A 21,137-nucleotide genomic window follows, 5' to 3' on the forward strand; every position below is an offset into this window, starting at 1 on the left:
AACTGTCCATTTCCTCCAGATTTTCAAATTTGTTGGAATACAGTTCTTCATAGTATCCTGATATTATCCTTTTTATTTCAGCTGGTTCTGTTGTGATGTCGCCCATTTCATTTCTTATTCGTGTTATTTGTATTCTCTCCCTCTTTTCCTTTGTTAAATTTGCCACCTCACTGAATTTTTTATAGTGTAAGTTAAGATAGTATAATGTAGTAGTACTTCACATTAACAAGCTAAAAAGTTATGTAGAAAACCCAAAGCTTCCTTGGTGAGATATAATGTCCATTCAAAAGAAAGCTAGAAAAGAAAAGCTGTTGGAAGCAGATGGACTTGGGGCAGAGTGTTGGAGCAGAGCAGTGGGAGGACCTCTAGCTGCCAACGCCCCAGGCCCTTTGAGAGTGGGGAGCTGGAGAAGCTGAGAGGTTGGGGCAGGCCCCGTGCTACCTGCCTTAGAGATGTTTCTCATAGACTCATGGACTAACAATGGAAAAAAATATTTTTTCCAATTTAAGCTATTAATTCTCATTGTGGGTAAATGGGAAAAAAAAAAATTAGGACATATAGCATTGCCTTCTGCCTTTCTGTATTTTGTGGTGCTTGAGGAGTTTGATATATTCCCCTAAATTTTCTGGTATACATAATGAAGTTTCCTTGCCCCTCAACCATTTTCTGAATGTTGCACAAAGTTGGCGAAAACAGGCAGGATTTCATGATATCCTTTGCCATTGGGTAGAGTACTTGACCCAGTAACTCCACTTGTGGAAATTTATCCTACACACGTGTGCACAGGTTTCTTTATTGTGGCATTGCTTAAAACAAAAAATTGGCAATAGCCTAAATGTACATCAATGGGGAACCAGTGAAGTAAACAATGGTCCATCCATACAGAAAAGTGCGTGGCCACCATTAAAAAGAGTACTGTAAATCTGTTTGAGATGATATGAAAAGTAGTCTAGGGAAGTTTGTAAAGAGAAAAACAAAAAACTTCAGAAAAAGGTGTAATTTGATCTTGTTTGTAAAATAAATTAAAATGTGTATGTGTGTTTATATAGAAAAACCAAACTCACTTTGATAGCAACCCCCTTTGGGTTTCCGAGTTGGTAAATCTTTATGGATTTATCTACCACAGAGCTGCTGGTGAGTTTGAATCGCCAACCTTCTGGTTAGCAGTCAAATGCCTTAAGCACTGTGTTGGCAGAGCTTCTTGTGTGTTCGTATAGATATATAAAAAGAATAGAAGACATACTAAACTGTTGAACTGATTATCTCTAGGTGATGGTACGGGGGGGTGTGATTTTTCATTCCTTAAACTTTATACACATCGATAATGTTCAAATTTATTTTAAGCATCTTTATAACAACAACAACAACAACAAAAAAAAAAAAACTAAGGAAAAATAGAAGTAAAAAATGTAATGAAGGTAAAAAAAAAAGAGGAAAGAGCCCTGAAGAAAGTCTGACTAGGAGAATGGAGGGGGAAAGGGCCACAGTTACTAACTTACACTAAGGGATGGAGCTGTCTTGTGGCACAGAATGCTAAGGAGAGGAGAGGACTGGGTAACTGCTACTTACTGGAGAGCCTGCATTTGAGGGGGAATCAGATCAGATGACCCCAAGGAGCGCAAGAGGAGGTCAGCACACCTGCTGGTTCAGCATCTTCCCAGCTATTGGGGAGATGCCGCTGCAGCCATCTCAGAAGCCCGCAATCACCCTCTATCCATAGCAGGGATTTTCGTCTCCAACCACATGATTAGAAGTCTCTGTGTTTAGGCCAAGTAGGTTTTTGTTTGTTTGTTTTTCAATAACACTAATGATTCAAGGGGTCCATGTTTTAGGTCCACATGTTGAGTCTTTGGCTTTCCCCATGGCTTGTGCCGTTTGCTCTGCCCAAGGCTGGATGTAGGTGCGGCGTGTGAATGCCCAAGCTAGGCCAAGTAGACCTACCCTGAACCCCACTGCTTCTGGCAAGTTTCATTATTTCTTTGAGGATATATCCTCATGATCTGTATGTGAAGATAACATCACCTCCACTTTGAAAGGCTCAGTTATCTGGCATTAGATGGACACAAAGTAACTGAATTCACCTGTCCCTGGTAACTCATGTCCTCTCTAAGGTTCATGAGTCTCCCTGACCCCTGGTAGCTTCTCACTGATAGAAACTCAGCTTGCATTTCTAGCCCAAGTAAAAGCTGCTACAGACAGAGCTGTTCCCTAAAGGTCACTGCACCCGGTCCTCCTCTGTCCAGTCCTTAGGACTCTGTGCTGCCGCCTCCTCTCAGCTCTCCCTGTAAGTGATATAACTGCCGCTGTTACACAGCCGCTAAAGTAAGCAACTGAGATTAGGTCTGGTTTGCTCATTGCTGCTGGCACTGACCCTACAGTTGAAATGCAAAAGCAGCTGCCATCTGCAGATATTAATTGGTGCCCAGCAGGAGCCTTAGCCAGGCCAGGCATCTGGACACAAAGCACCAGAGCTCCCCCTGGTGGATGTCCGGAAGGCCTAGCTCTGCATCTCTAGGAAAGTTACTGCTTCTTCAGGGCTTGAGATCTTGCCTGTGCATCTTCTTTTACTTTTGCTCTTTCCCTTTTGAAAAGGAACCCACATGGATAGTCTTGTTTGAGCTGGCCTAAAGGGGAACAAGGAGCTCTGGTGGCGTGGTGCCTAAGGCACTTGACTGCTAACCAGAAGGCTGGCGATTCAAACCCACCAGCCACTCCTTAGAAGGAAGGTTGGACAATCTACTTCCGTAGTGATACTGCCTTGGAAACCCAAGGAGGGGTTGCTTTGAGTTGGGGCCAACTCAACGGCACATAACAACAACAACAACAAAGGGGAACAATGCTGTCAGCAGGAGCCTTTTTTTTTTTTTTTTTTTTTGAGTATATGCTTTACTGGAGGAGCTCTGGTAGCAGAGTGCCTAAGGCATTTGACTGCTAACCAGAAGGCTGGAGGTTCAAACCCACTAGCCACTCCTCGGAAGGAAGATGGGGCAATCTACTTCCATAGTGATACTGCCTCGGAAACCCAAGGAGGGGTTGCTATGAGTTGGGTCTGACTTGACGGCACATAACACCACCACCATATACTTTACGTTTCTTTTCTTTTCTTCTATAAAAGACTACTATAGCCCAGCAATGCTGGGTCTGAAAACGGACCAGGAAGTGCTTGGTGAACTTGTGAGGATGAAGATTCCAGCGGTGGCAGACCTGATGGAGGGGCACGGTGTCCTGTGGACCTTGGTGGTGTCCCGTTGGTTTATTTGCTTGTTCATTGACATCCTGCCTATAGAGGTAAGAGAGCACACATGTCTTGAGACTCTCGTAGGACTTAAACTGCAGGGGTAGTCTCAAACTGCATTGTGAGTGATTTTTCTATTTAACATCCCTTTTTCTACAGACCGTGCTTCGAATTTGGGATTGCTTATTCAACGAAGGGTCAAAAGTTATCTTCCGGGTGGCCTTAACCTTAATTAAACAACACCAGGCTTTTATTTTGGAAGCCACCAGTTTTGCAGACATTTGTGATAAGTTTAAGCAGATTACAAAAGGGAACTTTGTAACAGAATGTCACACGTTTATGCAGGTGAGTGGCCGCTTTATTTCTAACCTGAGTAAGGGTGGGGTAAGGGTTGTAGTATCTGATATGCTTAGAAGCCATACAAGACTTAGAGAGAGTTTTGCTGCACTCCACTGCATTCATATTTGGTTGGCATTTGAGGTATTTGATGGGGTCCCTGAGTAGTGCGTATGGCTAATTCATGTGGCTGCTAACCAAAAGATTGGAGGTTTGAGTCCACCTACACGTGCCTAGGAAGAAAGACTTGGTGATCTACTTCTGAAAAGTCAGCCAGGAAGTCACCATGGCTTGAGAGATTTAGTAGCTGGCTTCTTCATTGGTGGGGTGTTCTGATTTTTCACATCTGCCTATTTTGCTCAAGGAGCTCTTGTGGTACAGTGGTTAAGGTATTTGGCTACTAACCAAAGATCAGCAGTTCAAATCCACTAGCCGCTCTGCTGGAGGAAGATGAGGCAGTCTGCTTCAGTAAAGATACAGCCTTGGAAACTATGGGACAGTTCCCCTTTGGTCTATAGAATTGCATTGTGTTGGAATCCACCCGGCGGCAGTGGGTTTGGTTTAGTTTTGGCCTGTCTTATTCAGCAGCATTTCCTTCTAGACCTCTCTGTCTGAACACTGGATTCCTCGTGCTGTCCTGTGCCTGTTCACGTCCCCGTTCTCCTTCCATCTCAAGCTGTACTCTAGGAGGGGCTCTAACCCTTCCCAGCTTCATGTTTTCTCAGAGCCCTGGGAACAGTTGACAAGCCTTTGAGGCCATGCTAGAATTGTGGTGGCTGCTCTCATTGGAACCTCAAACCACAGAGTAACTTGTCCCTGAGGCAGATTGGTTATAATTCATCTCTTATCTCACATCTCACGAATGCAGTGTAGCCTCTGAATGCCTGCAGAGCCAGCTCATGATTCACCAGAGGGTGAGGTGGAGGCAGAGAGGGTTAGAGTAGAGGGGAGGAAGTTGAGGCTCTCGATTCAATGAAACTTGTGGGTTTTTTATTTATCCACGCTCTAGTTTCTCATGGGAGTCCCTGGGTGGTGCAAACGTGTAACACACTAGGCTGCTAACTGAAAGGTTGGAGGTTCAGGTCTCCTTGGAAGGAAGACCTGGTGATCTGTTTCCAAAAGGACAGCCATTGAAACCCTATGGAGCACAGTTCTACTCTGACACACACAGGGTCTCAGTGAGTTAGAGTCGACTCAATGACTAGATTCAGTTTCTCACAGGAAACTGAGAGTGAGCAATACTGTGTGAGTAGAGGCTCAGGACCTTTGTTCCTACTGTTCTCTCTCCCTAGAACTCTTCCTCCACCTACTCCTGTGACTGCTGCCTCTGGAGTTTGGTCTCAGAGAGGACTTTCCCGGTTGCCCTGTCTTAATTAGTTCCCCCTTTCCTTCTCTTCTGGACTTCAGTTTATTTCCTTCTTAGCACTAATAGAATCACATTTGTCTATTATTTGTCGAGTCCTTGGGTGGTTCAGATGGTTAAGCGCTAGACCACTAGCCAAAAAGTTGGCAGTTCCACCCACCCACTGGTACCACAGAAGACAGGCCTGGCAATCTGCTTCTGAAAGGTCACATAGCTTTGCAGACCCTGTAGAACACAGGTCTAGTCTGCAGAGTGTGTGTGTGTGTGTGGGGGGGGGGGATATTAGTTTAGTGATTTATTACCTGTCATGCCTGGAGGGCCAGTGAGGGTAGGGACCTCCCTGTTCAGTGGTGCTCAGAGAATGTTGCTGAGTGACTCAGCATTCAGTAAGCCCCAAAAAGGGGAAGCTGGAAAAGGCTCTGGAGCCTATGTGAGCAAAGCTAGGCCATAAAGGGCAGGTTTTAAATGGAATAGTGGGGAGAGGGAGAGGGCAAGAGGACCCATGCACAAAGTACAAAGTTGAAATAACTTTGGCAGAATTTGACCCGGAAGGATCTTAATCAGGAACGCATAGGTCGTTTTATCTTTTTTATTTTGAAATAATTACAGATTCAAAGGAGGTAGCAGAAATGATACAGAGAGATCCCAGGTACCCTTTAACCACTTTCCCGCAGTGATAGCATTGGCTTTTGTAGATACCTAAAGGCATTTCTTTTAAACTCCTATGGAGGTAGTGAAGCTCCTTAACTGGAAGGGCAGCTTCAAGTTGGGAAATAGTGAAAGCTGTTAGAGTAGTGAGGGGGAGGCTTTCTGGTACTTGGGACTGTCTTCCTTCATAAAGGATGCTTCGCCAGAGAATGCATGACTTGAGCTCCCTTTAAAGAGCTGAAGAAATGGCATATGAGAAGTGTCATTTCACTTTCTCCATTTACATTCTCTGGAATGTAAAACTAGAACAAGCGTGTGGAAGTTAAAGGAAAGTTGACATAGTGTGAGAAAAAACCCTACCGACATGAGAGTTGTATTCCTATGGTCTAAACTACAAGGAGGTGGGCTCCTTGCTTCCACAGGCCTCACACAGAAGCTGAGTGATCACCTGTCACCTTGCTGGGAGGGGATCCTGCGGTTCCATGAGAATGTGGCATAGCCCTTCTTTGAAAGGAAGACGGGTGAACTTGTTCCAAGTCACACTTTGCAGCCCGTGGCTTTAATAATTAGGTGATCATGATGAGAAATGTCTAAAATAAATCTGTAAGTAGTGAGATGACAATTATATCATGATTCATTGTTGGGGGAGGTTGTAAAGTAAAATGAGAACTAATCACCAATGACAGAATGATTCATCTGGAAGGTGGGAAGTTCTCCATCCTTGGAAATCTTTAAACAGAGGCTGATTGATGGCCAATCAGAGCCTGATGAGAATGTTATAGAGGAGACTCAAGCAGCAAATGGCAGGAGTGTGCTTCGTCCGGACCCGACAGGAGTCTCTGATTGCACAAGGAGGAGAGTGAGCACTGGACGCAGTATCAGCTTGCCAGTTAGCCGCGTGACTGCTGGCAAGTCTCATAACCTCTTTTAGCCTCAGTTTTCTCATTTCTTACATGGATAATTAATAGTTTGCACATCCTAGAGTTTAGTTTTGAATGGTAGTATTTGTATCAGTGTTTAGTAGAGTCTCTAGCTATAGTGAGTGCACAGAAAATGCTAGATTGTTAAGTGCAGCAGGCACTTGACCTCACTAGAGCAGATGTCAGGAATTAAATAAAGACAGCTGAACTGAAAAAAGAAACTGGAACAGGTGGAGTGGGGCCAAGGTACAGACTTTTAACATTAGGAAAGGCTCACTTATCAAATTTCACATGGCTTGGAGCTGGAAAGGAGAGCAAATATACAGCATGTCAGAATCAAGCTCTGTAAAAAAAATGGCATGGCAGAGGTGTCTGACTGCTCCTAACTTCACAAAGGGAAAGGAGACTCAAATCAGCAGCCTAAGGCGGATTCTTATGAGGTGGTGGTCAACCTCCTCTTTCCAAACTTTTTTTTTTTTTTCACCAATTCTGACACCAGCCATTTCTCCCATAACGCTCTCTTCTCTGCTGGGTTAGAAAATTTGTTGCAGTGGCCACACCAAACGCACAGACAATGCTCATTATTACAGGGTTCATTAGGGAAGTAACAGGGCAGTTCAGGATTAAGAAGGACTCAAGATACAGTTCTTTGATCAAGACAGCCCCCCTTCAGCTGTGCTCAGCTCTCTGGGTCCCTCTTTCAGTCCATGGGCTGGGAAGCCCACTGCACCGTCTCCTGCCTGTCCCCTGGTTCTCTGCTGTTGCTTCTCGCTGCTGTCTCATGCCATTTCTGGTGTTACAGATCTCTGTCTCCTGCTCTAGGGGTTCCCAGCACAGGGATCCTAGATCCAAAGGGCATGCACTGCTCCCACCTCTTCTTGGTGGTAGTCAGGTCTCTCCTTTCCACCTCTGGGTGGCTCATTTTAAGCCTAGTGGGTTGGGTTGGTAAAACTGACCAATCCCTTCAGTAGGGTTCCATATTTGCATGATCCCACCTCCAAAAGGGTACTATGTACCTTGTTTACATTATTAGCAAGTAATCCAATCCCCTTGGTGGGCCAGGAGCACATCATTTGCATAGTCCAACTCAGTCACTTGGTGGGAGTTACAAAAGACTATGACTAGAAGGGCCAAATTAACTAATTCATTGGACTGCAAGCTCTGAAAGGACTGAATAAGATAAAATTTATAGAGATAACTGTAAGTCCTGGATTCCTTATCTGCTCAAGTATAGATAATGTGGCAGGTAAAAGCACAAGTTAAAAAATAAAAATAAAAATTAGGGGCTTTTTGCCATTAGTTACGCGCTCTGTATGGCTCACTAGAATGGCATGATCAGAACATCATAGAGGTATAGCGTTGGAAACAACAGAGGGAGTGGTGCTGCTCTGTTAGAGTGTGGGGTCTGATTCTTGTTGTGACTGTTGAAGGAACCCTGGTGGCACAGTGGTTAAGCACTTGGCTGGTAATCAAAAGATCAGCAGTTCGAAGCCCCCAGTGGCTCTGCAGGAGACCTCACAACCTGCTCCCATAAAGATCACAGCCTTGGAAACCTATGGGGCAGTTCTACTCTGTCATATATAATTACTATGAGTCAGAATCAACTTGACAGCACACAACAACAGTGATTCTTGGAAGAGGACCTGACCGAGTTGATGATTTCAAACAGGATCACTAGGATATCGTGAGGGGCTTGTATGACATCTGTCTGTCTGTGGGTCTTCTGCTGTCGGCACCAAACATCCTCTCTGACATCAACTGTAGATACAGTTCTTCCTCAGGAGTGAGGGCAGACCTCACATGTTAAAGAGCACAGTTCTCCAGACTGCCAAATCTGCCCAAGGCTTCAGATGCCAGCTACAAGCTTAGGGCCTCATGACACCCTGACTTCTGACCTGCTGGCTATAAATTCAGAGGTTCCTATTATTCCTCCAGGTTTATTAATTCACTGGAATGACTTACAGAACTCAGAAAAGTACTGTGCTTACAATTACAGAGAAATTACAGCAAAAAGGATATAAATCAGGACCAGCATAAAGAGTCATAGGGTAAGTCGCTGACTGATTGGAAGAGATCGATATTTGTGCCTATTCCCAAGAAAGGTGATCCAACAGAATGTGAATGTGGAAATTACTGATTATTATCACATGCAAGTAAAATTTTGCTGAAGATAATTCAAAAACATTTGCAGCAGTATATTAATAGGGAACTTCCCAGAAATTCAAGCAGGATTCAGAAGAGTATGTGGAACAAGGGGATATCATTGCTGATGTCAGATGGATCTTGGTAAAAGCAAAGAGCACTAGAAAGATGTTGACCTGTGTTTAATTGACGAAACAAAGGCATTTGGCTGTATGGATCCTAACAAATTATGGATAACATTGAGAAGAATGGGAATTCCAGAGCACTTAAATGTGCTCATGAGGAACCTGTACATAGACCAAGAGAATACCTTTTGAACAGAACAAGGGGATACTGCATGATTTAAAATCAGGAAGAGAGTATGTTAGGGTTTATCCTTTCACCATTCTTATTCAATCTTTATGATGAGCACATAATCTGAGAAACTGGACTATATGAAAAAGAAGACATCAGGATTGGAGGAAGACTCAGTAACAACTGTGATATGCAGATGGCACAACCTTGCTTGCTGAAAGTGAAGATGACTTGAAGCACTTACTGATAAAGATCAAAGACTACAGCCTTCAGTATGGATTACACATCGATGGGAAGAAAACAAAAATCCTCACAACCGGACCAGTAAGCAACATCATGATAAATGGAGGAAAACAATGAAGTTGTCAGGGATTTCATCTTATTTGGAACCACAATCAACACCCATGGAAGCAGCAATGAAGACATCAGATGTCATATGGTATTGGGCAAATTTGCTGCAAAAGATCTCTGTAAAATGTTAAGAAGCAAAGACATCACTTTGAAGACTAAGGTGTGCCTAACCCAAGCCGTGGTATTTTCAGTTGCCTCATAGATTGATGACATTGAATTGTGGTATTGGCAAAGAATATTGAAAATACTGTGGACTGCCAGAAAATCTGTCCTGGAAGAAATGTAGCCAGAATGCTCCTTGGAAGTGAGAATGGCCAAACTTCTTTTCACCTCCTTTGATCATGTTGTCAGAAGGGACCATTCCCTGGAGAAGGATATCATGCTTGGTAAAGTGGAAAAAGGGCAGACCCTCAACAAGTTGGATTGACACAGTTGCTGCAACAATGGGCTCCAGTGTAGCAGGGTTGTAAGGATGGCACAGGACTGGGCATTGTTTGATTCTGTTGCACATGGAGTTGCTGTGAGTCGGAGCCAACTTGACGGCACCTAACTACAGGAGGGCACATCACCTTCCAGGAAGCTTATCAAGGCTTCAAAGTCTAGAGTTTTTATTGGGGTTTCAGTTCATAGGTGTGACTGATGGAACCATTGTCAGTGTGGTTTAACATAACATCCTGCCTCCCTCTCCCCCTTGAATCTTTCTGGTATGGCCACTCCCCACCCAACTTGAGTCACCTCATTAACATAACCTGTCAAGGTGTGATCTGGAGCCCCTCCATGAATAACAGACTCCAGTCACTGGATGAATCCCAAGAGTTTTGAGAATATCTTGCAGAAGCTGGGGACAAAGACCAAATTCTTTGAGTAAAGTTAATTGTACACCCCACAGCCTCAAAACCATAACTTGTCAAGAGTAATTGTAGAAACCTGGAAAAGACTGAAACAGACAAGGCAGCAGTTTTTATATATTTAAGCTCAAGGTTGTATAAGGCCACAAGGGATAAAATAAGGATCTGGGAGCAAAGACTCACAAAGGCACTTTTATTCCACTCAGTAGAAGCTGAGCCTCCTTGCCCAGTGAGATATTCAAGGAGGAATGGGCTGCTCTGGGCCTGGGTTGCTTTGGACTCAGTAGAAGCTGAGCCTCCTTGCCCAGTGAGATATTCAAGGAGGAATGGGCTGCTCTGGGCCTGGGTTGCTTTGGGCTTGGGCTTCCTGCCATTCAAGGTGGTGGCTTTGCCCTTTAGGACATTTCAAGCAGGCCTAAAGACACTCTTGGCCCTGTCAACACAAGATTGGCAAGTTTGAGGGAAGCAGAGAGAACTTAGTGATGACAAAGGAAGCTGAGAGGATCTAGCCACTCTACCTACATTGAAATGAAAATGCTTATGTGTGAAAAAACACCTGCACCTCATTTCACAGAATAGTTTTAGCCACTCCGGGACTGTTGGCTATGAAATGGCTCTCATATGTTGAATCTTCTTTTCTCAGTGATCTCTCCAGATTGTGTGTGTATGTCTGTATTAAAACACAGAACACTTGCAGTTCATGTATCAGACCTCTTGAAATTCTATGCAAGAATATCTAGAAGTTCATGGAGAATAAATTATTTTATTAGAGCAAAGTGTAACAAGGGAAAATGATAGTTCAGCACTCTGAAGTCCTAAATTTGAATAATTTACCACTTTTCAGGAACATGCATGTTACTATGTAAAAGCTCAAAGGTAACATTTAGGTGCTGTGTGTTATGACTCTACCGAATAAATTTCTAAAGTGAAATTTACATTTTTTACGTATAATTTATTTTCTTGTTGAAAATATACACAGTGAAGCATGCACCTTTTCAGCAATTTCTACCTGTACAGTTAAATGATATTGATTACATTCTTTAAGTTGTGCAACCATTTTTACCCTCTTTCCTGAGTTGTTCCTCCCCCATTAACATAAACTCACTGCCCCCTAAAGTTCCAGTCTAATCTTTTGAGTTTCTATTGTCTATCTAATCTCATATAGATAGTTCTTAAAAGAACATAATGCTCAAGGCATTTTTTACTAGTTAAGCTACACTCTGGTTTTAAGCCTTTTAAGGGCTATGTCTGGTTTAAGATTTAAAGATTATCTCAGGACAATCGTTCTTTTTTCTTTTTTAAAAATTTTGCTGTGTTTGACTGCTAACCAAAAGGCTGCTGGTTCAAACCCACCAGCCACTCCTCAGAAGGAAGACTGGCCAGTCTACTTCCATAGAGATACTGCCTCAGAAACCCAAGGAGGAGTCACTATGAGTTGGATTCAACTCGATGGTAGTGAGTTTGGTTTTTTGGCTTTTTATTGTGATTTGGGTGAAAGTTTACAGAGCAAATTCATTTTCCATACAGAAGTTCATACACATTTTGCCTCATGACATTGACTGCAATTCCCACAGTGTAACACTCTCTTCCCACTTCCTCCCCGTAGTTACCTCTTCCCTGTGTGCTTCCCTCCCATCCACTCCTGCCCCTGAGCTGCCTCCCTACACAAACACTGCCCTTTTATTCTCCTATAATTGACTGTTTTAAGGAGTGTATCTGACTGATGTAAATGGTTACCCCATAAGTGTATCTGTTGTTTGGCTGGAAGCCATAGGAGTGAGTTCAATTCCATATATAAAGGCTAGTCTCACCAGGCTCTGTCAGACCAGCAAACCTGGTCTTGTCTTTTTTCTTTTCTTTTTTTTTTTTTTTTGATGATTTTGTGTTTTGTTCCACATTGTTCTCCCTCTCTATCCAGGATCTCCTGCACTGATCCCCCTTCGAGTGGCTGACAGTGGTAGCCAAGCACCATCTAGTTTTTTTCATCTCATGGTCATGTAGGCTGAGGATCTCGGGGCAATAGTTACAGTGGTTCACCCAACCTTTATGAAATGAAATTTCTTTTATACTTGGCCTAATTAATAACCATGAATTTCTAAATAATAACTGTATAATCATAAAAGATATGACAACCAGCCCCTAATTTAATAAAAATGTTCTGTCTCCTGTCAGGTCCCATTGCCTGTCTCTTGTGGCAGTTGATGTGACCCCAGCTGCACACTCAGATCTGGACGCACTGTCTGGTCTGTTGGTCTGATCTCCCTTTCAGCTTTCCTTCCCTCCCTGCCAGCATAGTAGGAGAGAAATGAAGTAATTTCTCTCCTACTAGAAATAATTCCAACTCTCTGCTTGTGTCTGCTTCTCAAATCTGATTTCTTACAGTTTATTGAATCTATTAATGAAGAGCCCTTTGGCTTCAGAACTGCCATAGGACACAATGACAGGTAAAGAGTCAAAACTAAAAGAACAAAAATTGGACAAAATGTTACCTGATTTAATTCTAGGATTTAGAGCCCATTATTTCAGAATCTCAAGATATTTACTTCATGTATTTATTTATATATGTCCATATATTTATCTGTTTGTTCATAATGTCAGTAATGATTCAAAATTTAAAAGTACAAAATGGTATGTGGTCTTTGGTTCCTTTTTTACATAAATTATATATAGCATACTGTATTTGTTTAGTATATATCAGTCAGCTATTTGTTGGTATGATTCCATTATCAGAATGCAGGGAGAGTCCTCCTTGGGCTTTGACTGCAGACATCCATGTAATATGGATGTACCATAATTGTTTTTTCCTGTACTATATTGATGGATATTTGTTTCCAGTCTTGTGCTTTTACAAATACTGCCATAGCATATAACATTGCACACCCATCATTTGGCACATATGTGATTAGGTCTCTGGGAGAAATTTCCAGAAGAGGAATATGATAAGTTGCCCTCCACGGAGTTGGTATCAGATTACACTCCCATCCGCGGTATATAAGATCACCTGTTTTCCTGTACCCTAAATCAACACAGTGTTGTTGTTGTTATGTGCCATCGAGTCAGACCTGACTCATAGCGACCGCTCCTTGGGTTTCCGAGGCAGGATCACTGCGGAAGTAGCTTGCCCAGCCTTCCTTCCGAGGAGTGGCTGGTGACACAGTGTTAGACTACTGTTATTTTTGCCCATCTGGTAAGGGGAAATGGTATAACAGTGTGGTTTACTTTGCCTTTTTTTTAAAAAAATGTGTGAGGTCAACCATCCTCATTTCAGGAGTCACTGGTATTTCTTCTCTGAAATCTTCTGCTTATGTTGGGGAGGTCCTTCTGGGCTGGGGTGGGTGGTCACTGAGGTCTGAAATCAAATGTAGCACTATGTGTGAGTGTGTTTTTCTAAATAGATGCGTCCGTGTGTTTTCTTCAAAAACATTCCTTTTTGATAAAACTTGAATTTCTACATCCTCTAGCCCATCCCCAATTTGGAAACAGTTTTTCCTTCAACAAGGAATTACCTTCTGACCCCTTCCAGTATATTCTTGGCTGGAATGTACATATGCCTTGTATATCCCTATTAATGAAAAAAATTTGTAGTACTTTCTTTTTTTTTTTTTTTTTTAATCTTTTTGGTAATTATTAGTTTTTTAATATCTATTGCTGAATGTGAAATTATATTGCATATTCTCTTTCAAACTATCTTATCCTGAAAAATCATGATTTTTTAGAAAGGTTAGTAGAATATCTAAACACCTGCTTTCCCAACCTGCCACCTGAGGGTAAAAGATAAAAGGAGAAGCAGAAATATTCATATTTGAGTCTCTGTGGGAAGAGTAAGACTGTCCAGGAATTTTACCAGTCTGGTCACTCCTACTTCTGTACTCTCCCGAGAGTGGAGCTCAGATCAGAGTTCTCCATGGAGCAAACAGAGGTACCACTCTGGCCTTGAGCTGGAGGCAAGCCTGTGCTGCTGCCTCAGGACCCCTCCTGCTAGTGGAGCTTTTAGGGGAAGCAGTAACAGCCCATTCAGGATGTTTTTGCCTAAGTCAAGACTTCAGACCTTGAGAGGGGAAAAAAAAAATCTTAGCAAATTCTTCAGACTTTCAGAACTGACTATCCCAACAATAAAGAATGACTGACATAGACCCACAAATTGTGTTTGTCTAATATGTAAACAGGAGCTCTGGTGGCATAGTGCCTAAGGCACTTGACTGCTAACCAGAAGATTGGCAGTTCAAACCCACCAGCCACTCCTTGGAAGGAAGGTTGGGCAATCTACTTCCGTAATGATACTGAAACCGAGTAAAGTCAAAACTATTTTCCCCACCCTGGTTAAGGCAGATAATTAGAACAGATAGCACCCTGGATGGGAATAGATAAGTAAACTTAATTACCCTCAACTATTTCTCCATCCTGAGACCCCAGTTGGAGATAGATGAGTAAACATATAGGACTCTGGTTGGAGAAAGATGAGTAAATACAATAAGAACTGAATGGAAAAAAACATTCCTTCCTGCTATATCCTTAGGCACAGGTGATACATGTGTTAATGTGTCTTAGAAAACAACTTAAAAATTAACTCTGGCCTGGGACATGTGCAGTGGGGCAGAGAGGAACGAAGTTGCTAGGAACTAACACTCTCCCACTCCCTAAGCCCTGATCAGCTGATGACAGGAAGCCGGTGTGGCTCATCGTTACACAGGCACACTGACTCTAATTGCTACTGTACCTTTAAACCAAGGTGAAGGAAATTTCAGCCAGTTGTCAACCATCTCATGCCAAAATTCCTGACATTTTTATGAATATGCATAACCCTCCCTTCTGAAACCTGCAAAACTGTAATTTGATGGAGTTTCGGGGAGTCAGATCTGGGTATGGAGGTACCCCTACTCCTTGTATTGCTACTTTGCAATAAATAATTTTCTCTCCTCTTAATCACCCTGTGTGTAAACTGTCCTGGCCTGACTGCACACCAGGCAGGGACCTGCATTTGGTCCTATTCAATATCGCCTCAGAAACCCAAGGAGGGATCGCTATGAGTCAGAGACAACTCAACAGCACATAACAACAATATATAAACATAGTACAATATATAAACATAGTATCTGTGAACATGTAGAAATTGTTGAATTGGTGTATGTTCTGCTATGTATATTCTCAACAGCAAGAACAAAAATAAGTTACTAAAAAAAAATCTGTGAAGGTATAAACTGTTGTTGTTGTTATGTGCCGTTGAGTTGAATCCGACTCATAGTGACCCTTCCTTGGGTTTCTGAGGCAGTATCACTATGGAAGTAGATTTCCCAACCTTCCTTCCAAGGAGTGGCTGGTGGGTTTGAACTGCTAGCCTTCTGGTGAGCAATCAGATGCCTTAGGCACTATGCTACCAGAGCCCCTAATGTGCTGCAAACCACAATGCCAGTAAAAATTACTCTTTGGAGGACCTCATTCCAGGTGCCAGGTTCTCAAGAGGCCTTACATAAATGTCCTGGGTTAATTTAGGCTTCCAGGTGGCTGAATTAAGTCTGTAGCCTCCTAGAGTAAATCAAGGTGATACATAGATTGTTGTTGTTGTTTGCCATCGAGTCGGCCCCGACTCATAGCGACCCCTCCTTGGGTTTCTGAGGCAGTGTCACTATGGAAGTAGGATTGCCCAACCTTCCTTCCGAGGAGTGGCTGGTGGGTTTGAACCGCCAGCCTTCTGGTGAGCAGTCAAGTGATAGGTAGGTAGGTAATTGCTGGGGTAACAATGTGGAGGAGAGCCCCATAGAAGTTCCACTCTGCCATCTCTCTGCCACTCTTTTCTCTTAGTCATGCAGAAGTGTGGAGTTGAGCAGGAATTTCTAAGATAAAGGCATTTGGGGAATGGGTTTTTATTTTCCTAGAATTAGTTCTTTGCCAGAATGTTAAATGCAGCCATGGCTTAGTTATCTAGTGCTGCTATAATATAAAAGTTAAAAGTGGGTGGCTTTAACAAACAGAAATTTATTTTCTCACAGTTTAGGATAAAGGCTCAAAGTCTGAATTCAGGATGCCTGCTCTTGGGGAAGGCTCTTTGTGTCATCTGTGGAGGAAGGTCCTTGTCTCTCTTCAGCTCTGTTCCTAGATTCCTTGGCATAGAGGTGTCCCTAAGTTATGGCACATGCCCTGGGTGCCACTTGAAGCTGGGCACCCCTGAGCAGTTTCTAGTAACCATCCTAGTTTCCAGACCAGCTGTGAGAGGCCATTCAACAAGTTAAAACTAATACTTTCATATTTGAGCACCTCCATGGGTCAAGGCCAACTATGTTATCTCTCTCTTTGCTGAGTGTAGAAAGTGAAGAAACTGAAAAAAATAACTTTGAGGACATCACAGACCCATTTTCATCAGTGCAAGCAAGGAAAGTGCGGTTGTAATTTTCATGTAGTGCCATAATGTGTTAAGTAACCAATTGACAAGCTTGTACTTTTGAGCTGATATTATGGTAAAGTTATCTATAAGGTGGGTATCAGATGACTGGGCAGGGACACACATAGGCTCTATTTTCCGTAGTTACGCCTCTGCCTTGGTGATCACATGGCATTTATCTTCCCCTCAACTTGCTTGCTTAATGTGCTTGTTTATATTTCCAAAGAGATTGATTTAAAACACTAATGCTGCCTCATTAACATAACAAAGAAAATCCATTCCCAAGTGGGATTATAACCACAGGTATGGGGTTAGGATTTACAACACATATTTGGGGGTGGTGGAATATAATTCAATTCATAACAAGCTGTTGTTTTTGTTATGTGCCATCGAGTCGGACCAGACTCATAGCGACCCCTCCTTGGGTTTCCCAGGCAGTATCACTACAGAAGTAGGATTGCCCAACCTTCCTTCTTTTGTTTTTGCTTTCAAGGCAGGGATAGCCTTGGCTACAGCTACCTAAAAACTTGGTTTTTATCAAATATAAAGAATTTATCTTTAGGCTTAGACTTTTAAAGTAAAACTCTCTCTCTCTCTCTCTCTCTCACACACACACACACACACACACACAAAGTGAAAAAAGGGAAAAGAGCCCAGCCAAGTAGTAGTATTCCCCAGGGCAGCGTTTCCCAAGGTCATCATGGCCATGTGTTGAAGGTAAGATTCTCAAAACCACATTTCCTTGAAAGATCAACAGCCAGACTTTTGTGCAATAAGCAGCAGAGTTAAATTAATATAAAGACCTACCTCACTGTGTCATCTGAGAGCTGCCAGAGTCCAGAGTACAGTCTCAGCCGGGGTTCAGCTGGATTCAGCTAATTGGCCAACAGGTGAATTGTCAGTTGATGTGGTGAAGATTAGTAATTCATTTTGATCAGTGTGCATGTTATAATTCCTAAGTTGTGATCAATAAGCCTCCTGGGCCACCATATATTGCTTGTTATTTGAAAAGCAAGTATTGTAGGAAAAAACCAAGTGCAGAGTGAGAGAAAAGGGCCGTAGGTGTGCAGGGATGAGTTCAGCGGTGGTGAGAGCCAGCCACCTCTGACTGCTTCCCCCTGCTCCGTTCCAGCCTCTTGATACTTACTGGAAAACATTAAATTCTTACCTTTTCATTTTTTTCTCTCTTACTTATTTATTTTGGTTAATACTATTTTTTCAAGAGAATCTGAATGACTTCCTTTTTCCCTTGCTGTGTTATACTTGAAGGTTTGGGGATCTAGATGTTGGTCTTCCCATAAAAACCTAAGAAAAATATTGGTGAAAATTGTATGTCTGTGTTCATGGGTAGAGATTTAAATGTATTAGTAAATACCTCATGTATTAGTTTTGATTCGGATTGAAAGTAACAGAAACCAACTCAGACCAGTTTAAGCATAATAAAGGGGCCTTTACCTTAAGAATTCTAACCCAAGGCATCATGTTTTCAATTGCCTCATATGCATGTGAAAGCTGGACAATGAATAAGGAAGACCAAGAAGTTGATGCTTTTGAGTTGTGGTGTTGGCAAAGAATATTGAAGGTACCATGGACTGCCAGAAGAACTGACGAATCTGTCCTGGAAGAAGTGCAGCTGGAATGCTCCCTGGAAGTGAGAATGGCCAGACTTCTTCTCACCTACTTAGGTCATGTTGTCAGAAGGGACCTTCCCTGAAGAAGGATATCAGGCTTGGTAAAATGGAGGGTCAGTGAAAAAGAAGAAGGCCCTCAGTGAGATGGATTGACACAGTGGCTGCAACGATGGGCTCCGGTATAGCAAGGATCGTGAGGCTGGCACAGGACCAGGCATGTTTCATTCTGCTGTCCATAGGGTTGCTAGGAGTCGGAGACAACTCGACAGCACCTAACAACAACCTTAAGAATATAGGAATGTGAATCTCCAGGACTGAAGCTGGGCAGGGGAAAGCAGTCAGAGGCAGCTGCTGCGTTCCAAGCCTGCCTCTCACCACTCACTGCTTCACCCATCCCTGCACATCTACGGCACTTTTCTCTCACCGTGTACCTGAGCTTTTCTATGCTATTTGCTCTTCAAACAGGCAATACATGGTGGCCAGAAAGCTTACATATCTATTCTAGCCATGTGCTTGGAATCAGTCCCTGTGCCAAAAATCCCAGGAGGGAGACTCTGTTTGACACAAGGGTCTGTCTTGTTCCATTAACCATGGCAGAAACACAGAATTGGCACTTCCCCAGCAGGGGGCCTTATGAGCTGACAGACACTCCACCTACGACTACGCTGTCCTCATTGGTTTAGCTCTTGCCTCTCAACCTCAGAGTTGCTTTTAGTTTTAAACACTCTTGTCTTGGTTTTGCAAATAGCAATGATAACCACTTCATTTCTGTCCCAGGGTCAGTGTTTGTTTTGTACATGCTACTTTGTATTGGAGTGCTGTTTTTGCAATTAATAGTGTACCTCATTCCCTTAACTTTCACCCAAACGACAGACCTATAAGGTGAATGATAACACCAGGGAGGTACACATGCCTTAGAAAAATCAACCATACAAGATCAAAAGGCACCAGTTGCCCAGGTATAAAACTCAGAAGGTAGGAAGGGATAGGTTAGAAGGGCAAATGGAAGCGGGAAACACAGGGAAGTGGGAAGAGTGCTGTAACATCATGGGGACTGCAATCCGTGTCAAGAAGCAAAATATGTATGAATTGTTGAGTGGAAAATCAATTTGCTCTGTAAACCATTCACCCAAATCACAATAAAAAGTAAAAAAGAAAATAAATAACTAATGTCTCTGAGTTGGGATGGATACATGTACATTCATAGTTCCATCCACTTTACTCCCTCCCCTCTCCTTAGTACTATTTTCTTCATCTGTTAATGGCAATGTCTTTCTCAAGTGGGTAGAAAGCACTTTAAAATAGCCAAGTACTATGCAAATGTAAGGTGTCTTTAAATGTTTCTGACTTCTTAACAACTCTAAATTATTCAAGAACTGATGATGTAGTCATGCAGTGTCTAAGCCCTTTCCTTCTGCAGTGCTTGTCACCATGGCTATCAGGTGGGGAGGCAAAATGATGCTCATGCCAGCATTCAATATGGCTTCTGCTGGCTAAATTGGGCCTTGAAACTACCAAAAACCCCAAACCCATTCCTATCAAATCGATTCCAACACATAGCAACCCTATAGGACAGAGTAGGGAACTCTGGTGGCATAGTGCCTAAGGCATTTGACTGCTACCCAGAAGGCTGGTGGTTCAAACTCACCAGCTACTCCTCTGAAGGAAGGTTGGGGAATCTACTTCTGTAGTGATACCGCCTAAGAAAACCAAGGAGGGATCGCTGAGTCAGATCCGACTGGCCGACAGTGAGTTTGGTTTCTTGGTTTAGGACAGAGTAGAAGTGTCCCATAGTTTCCAAGGCTATAAATCTTCACCGGAGCTGACTGCCACACCTTTCTCCTGCAGAGCGGCTGGTGGGTTAAGAACCACCAACTTTTAGGATAGCAGCCAAGCACTTAACCAGTGTGCCACCAGAGTTCCTTCCTTGAAACCAATGACATAATATTAAGGTTAGGTTACTGGTGGATTTCTGTGTTTGCTGGCTTCCCTCCCGTTAATTGGCTTTGTAGGAAAAATTGGTAGTTGTATTTTTGTATAGCATCTAAGAATTGGGTTATTTGTTACTATATTACTCTTTCATTTAAAAAAAGGAAAAAAATTACCTTTTGTTCATTAAGTTGACTATTCATTTTACATTGATTGAGCAGGCAGACTTGTGGTACTAAGTTCCCCAGATAGAGATGTGATGGTAACAAAGTGATGGTGGCTGCCTGCCCAGCTCTGGGAGTTTCATGAATGCAAACCAGTGTGGGCTCCTTCTCCCTCCCACTTTACATGAGGCATGTCCTGTGTCCATCCACTGCAGTTTAGCCTTTAATAGGAGCCAAGTGAGGTAAAGTGTTGAATTTATTTCTAAACTAATTCCATTCCTCTCTTGCAGAAAATATTTTCAGAACCTGGAAGCTTGTCCATGACAACCATCACGAAGCTTCGAGAGAGCTGCAGAGCCAAGTTACTCACTCAGGGATGAGCTGGCGGTCTCCTCAACTGCACATTCCTCCACTCTTTGCACTGACATGAATCATCATTTCCAGAGTTGACACTTGACCAATTTTTACAGCTTTCCTTTTTAGTGTTGTAAATACTCACTGTCACTACACTTCAGTTTTTTTTTTTTTAAAAAAGCAATTTCAAATCATTTAATTCTACAACTCTTAGGTTATGAGCTATGATGTCATGAATTTCTAAACAAAAAAATATTTTTACCTGAGACAATAATATATGAGATATGCACATTTATATTTAATAAAATATGTCAACACCTGTGAGTTTGTGATTATCAGATTTAAAATTAAAATCAAAATAATGAACTGTCACTATTGTGTTATTGCCAGTCAATACTCTGTTCCTTTTTCTGTGGCAGAGGGTTATACATGTAGCCAGTAATTTTGCTGTAAAAATGTAATTTGTAAAAATTACTTTTAAAAGATTGTGTTACATAAAGAATAAACCAGACAGGAGCTCTGGTGGTGCAATGGGCAAGGCATTTG

At 42.5% G+C, this 21,137-nt stretch overlaps 1 protein-coding gene across 1 annotated transcript in view; it reads left to right on the forward strand.

Moving 5' to 3' along the window:
• GRTP1 (growth hormone regulated TBC protein 1) overlaps positions 1–20,617 on the forward strand; it is a 125,420-nt gene extending 104,803 nt beyond the window's left edge. The window contains exons 6-8 of the mRNA XM_007942407.1: positions 3,116–3,288; positions 3,395–3,580; positions 20,528–20,617. Of these exons, the coding sequence (XP_007940598.1) occupies positions 3,116–3,288; positions 3,395–3,580; positions 20,528–20,617 (449 nt within the window). The remainder of the gene's footprint in view (positions 1–3,115; positions 3,289–3,394; positions 3,581–20,527) is intronic.
• Positions 20,618–21,137: the final 520 nt, after the last annotated feature.

Source organism: Orycteropus afer, unplaced genomic scaffold (genome assembly GCF_000298275.1).
Source record: "Orycteropus afer afer isolate SDZICR_OR568_19922 unplaced genomic scaffold, OryAfe1.0 scaffold00089, whole genome shotgun sequence".
NCBI classification, from domain to species: Eukaryota; Metazoa; Chordata; class Mammalia; order Tubulidentata; family Orycteropodidae; genus Orycteropus; species Orycteropus afer.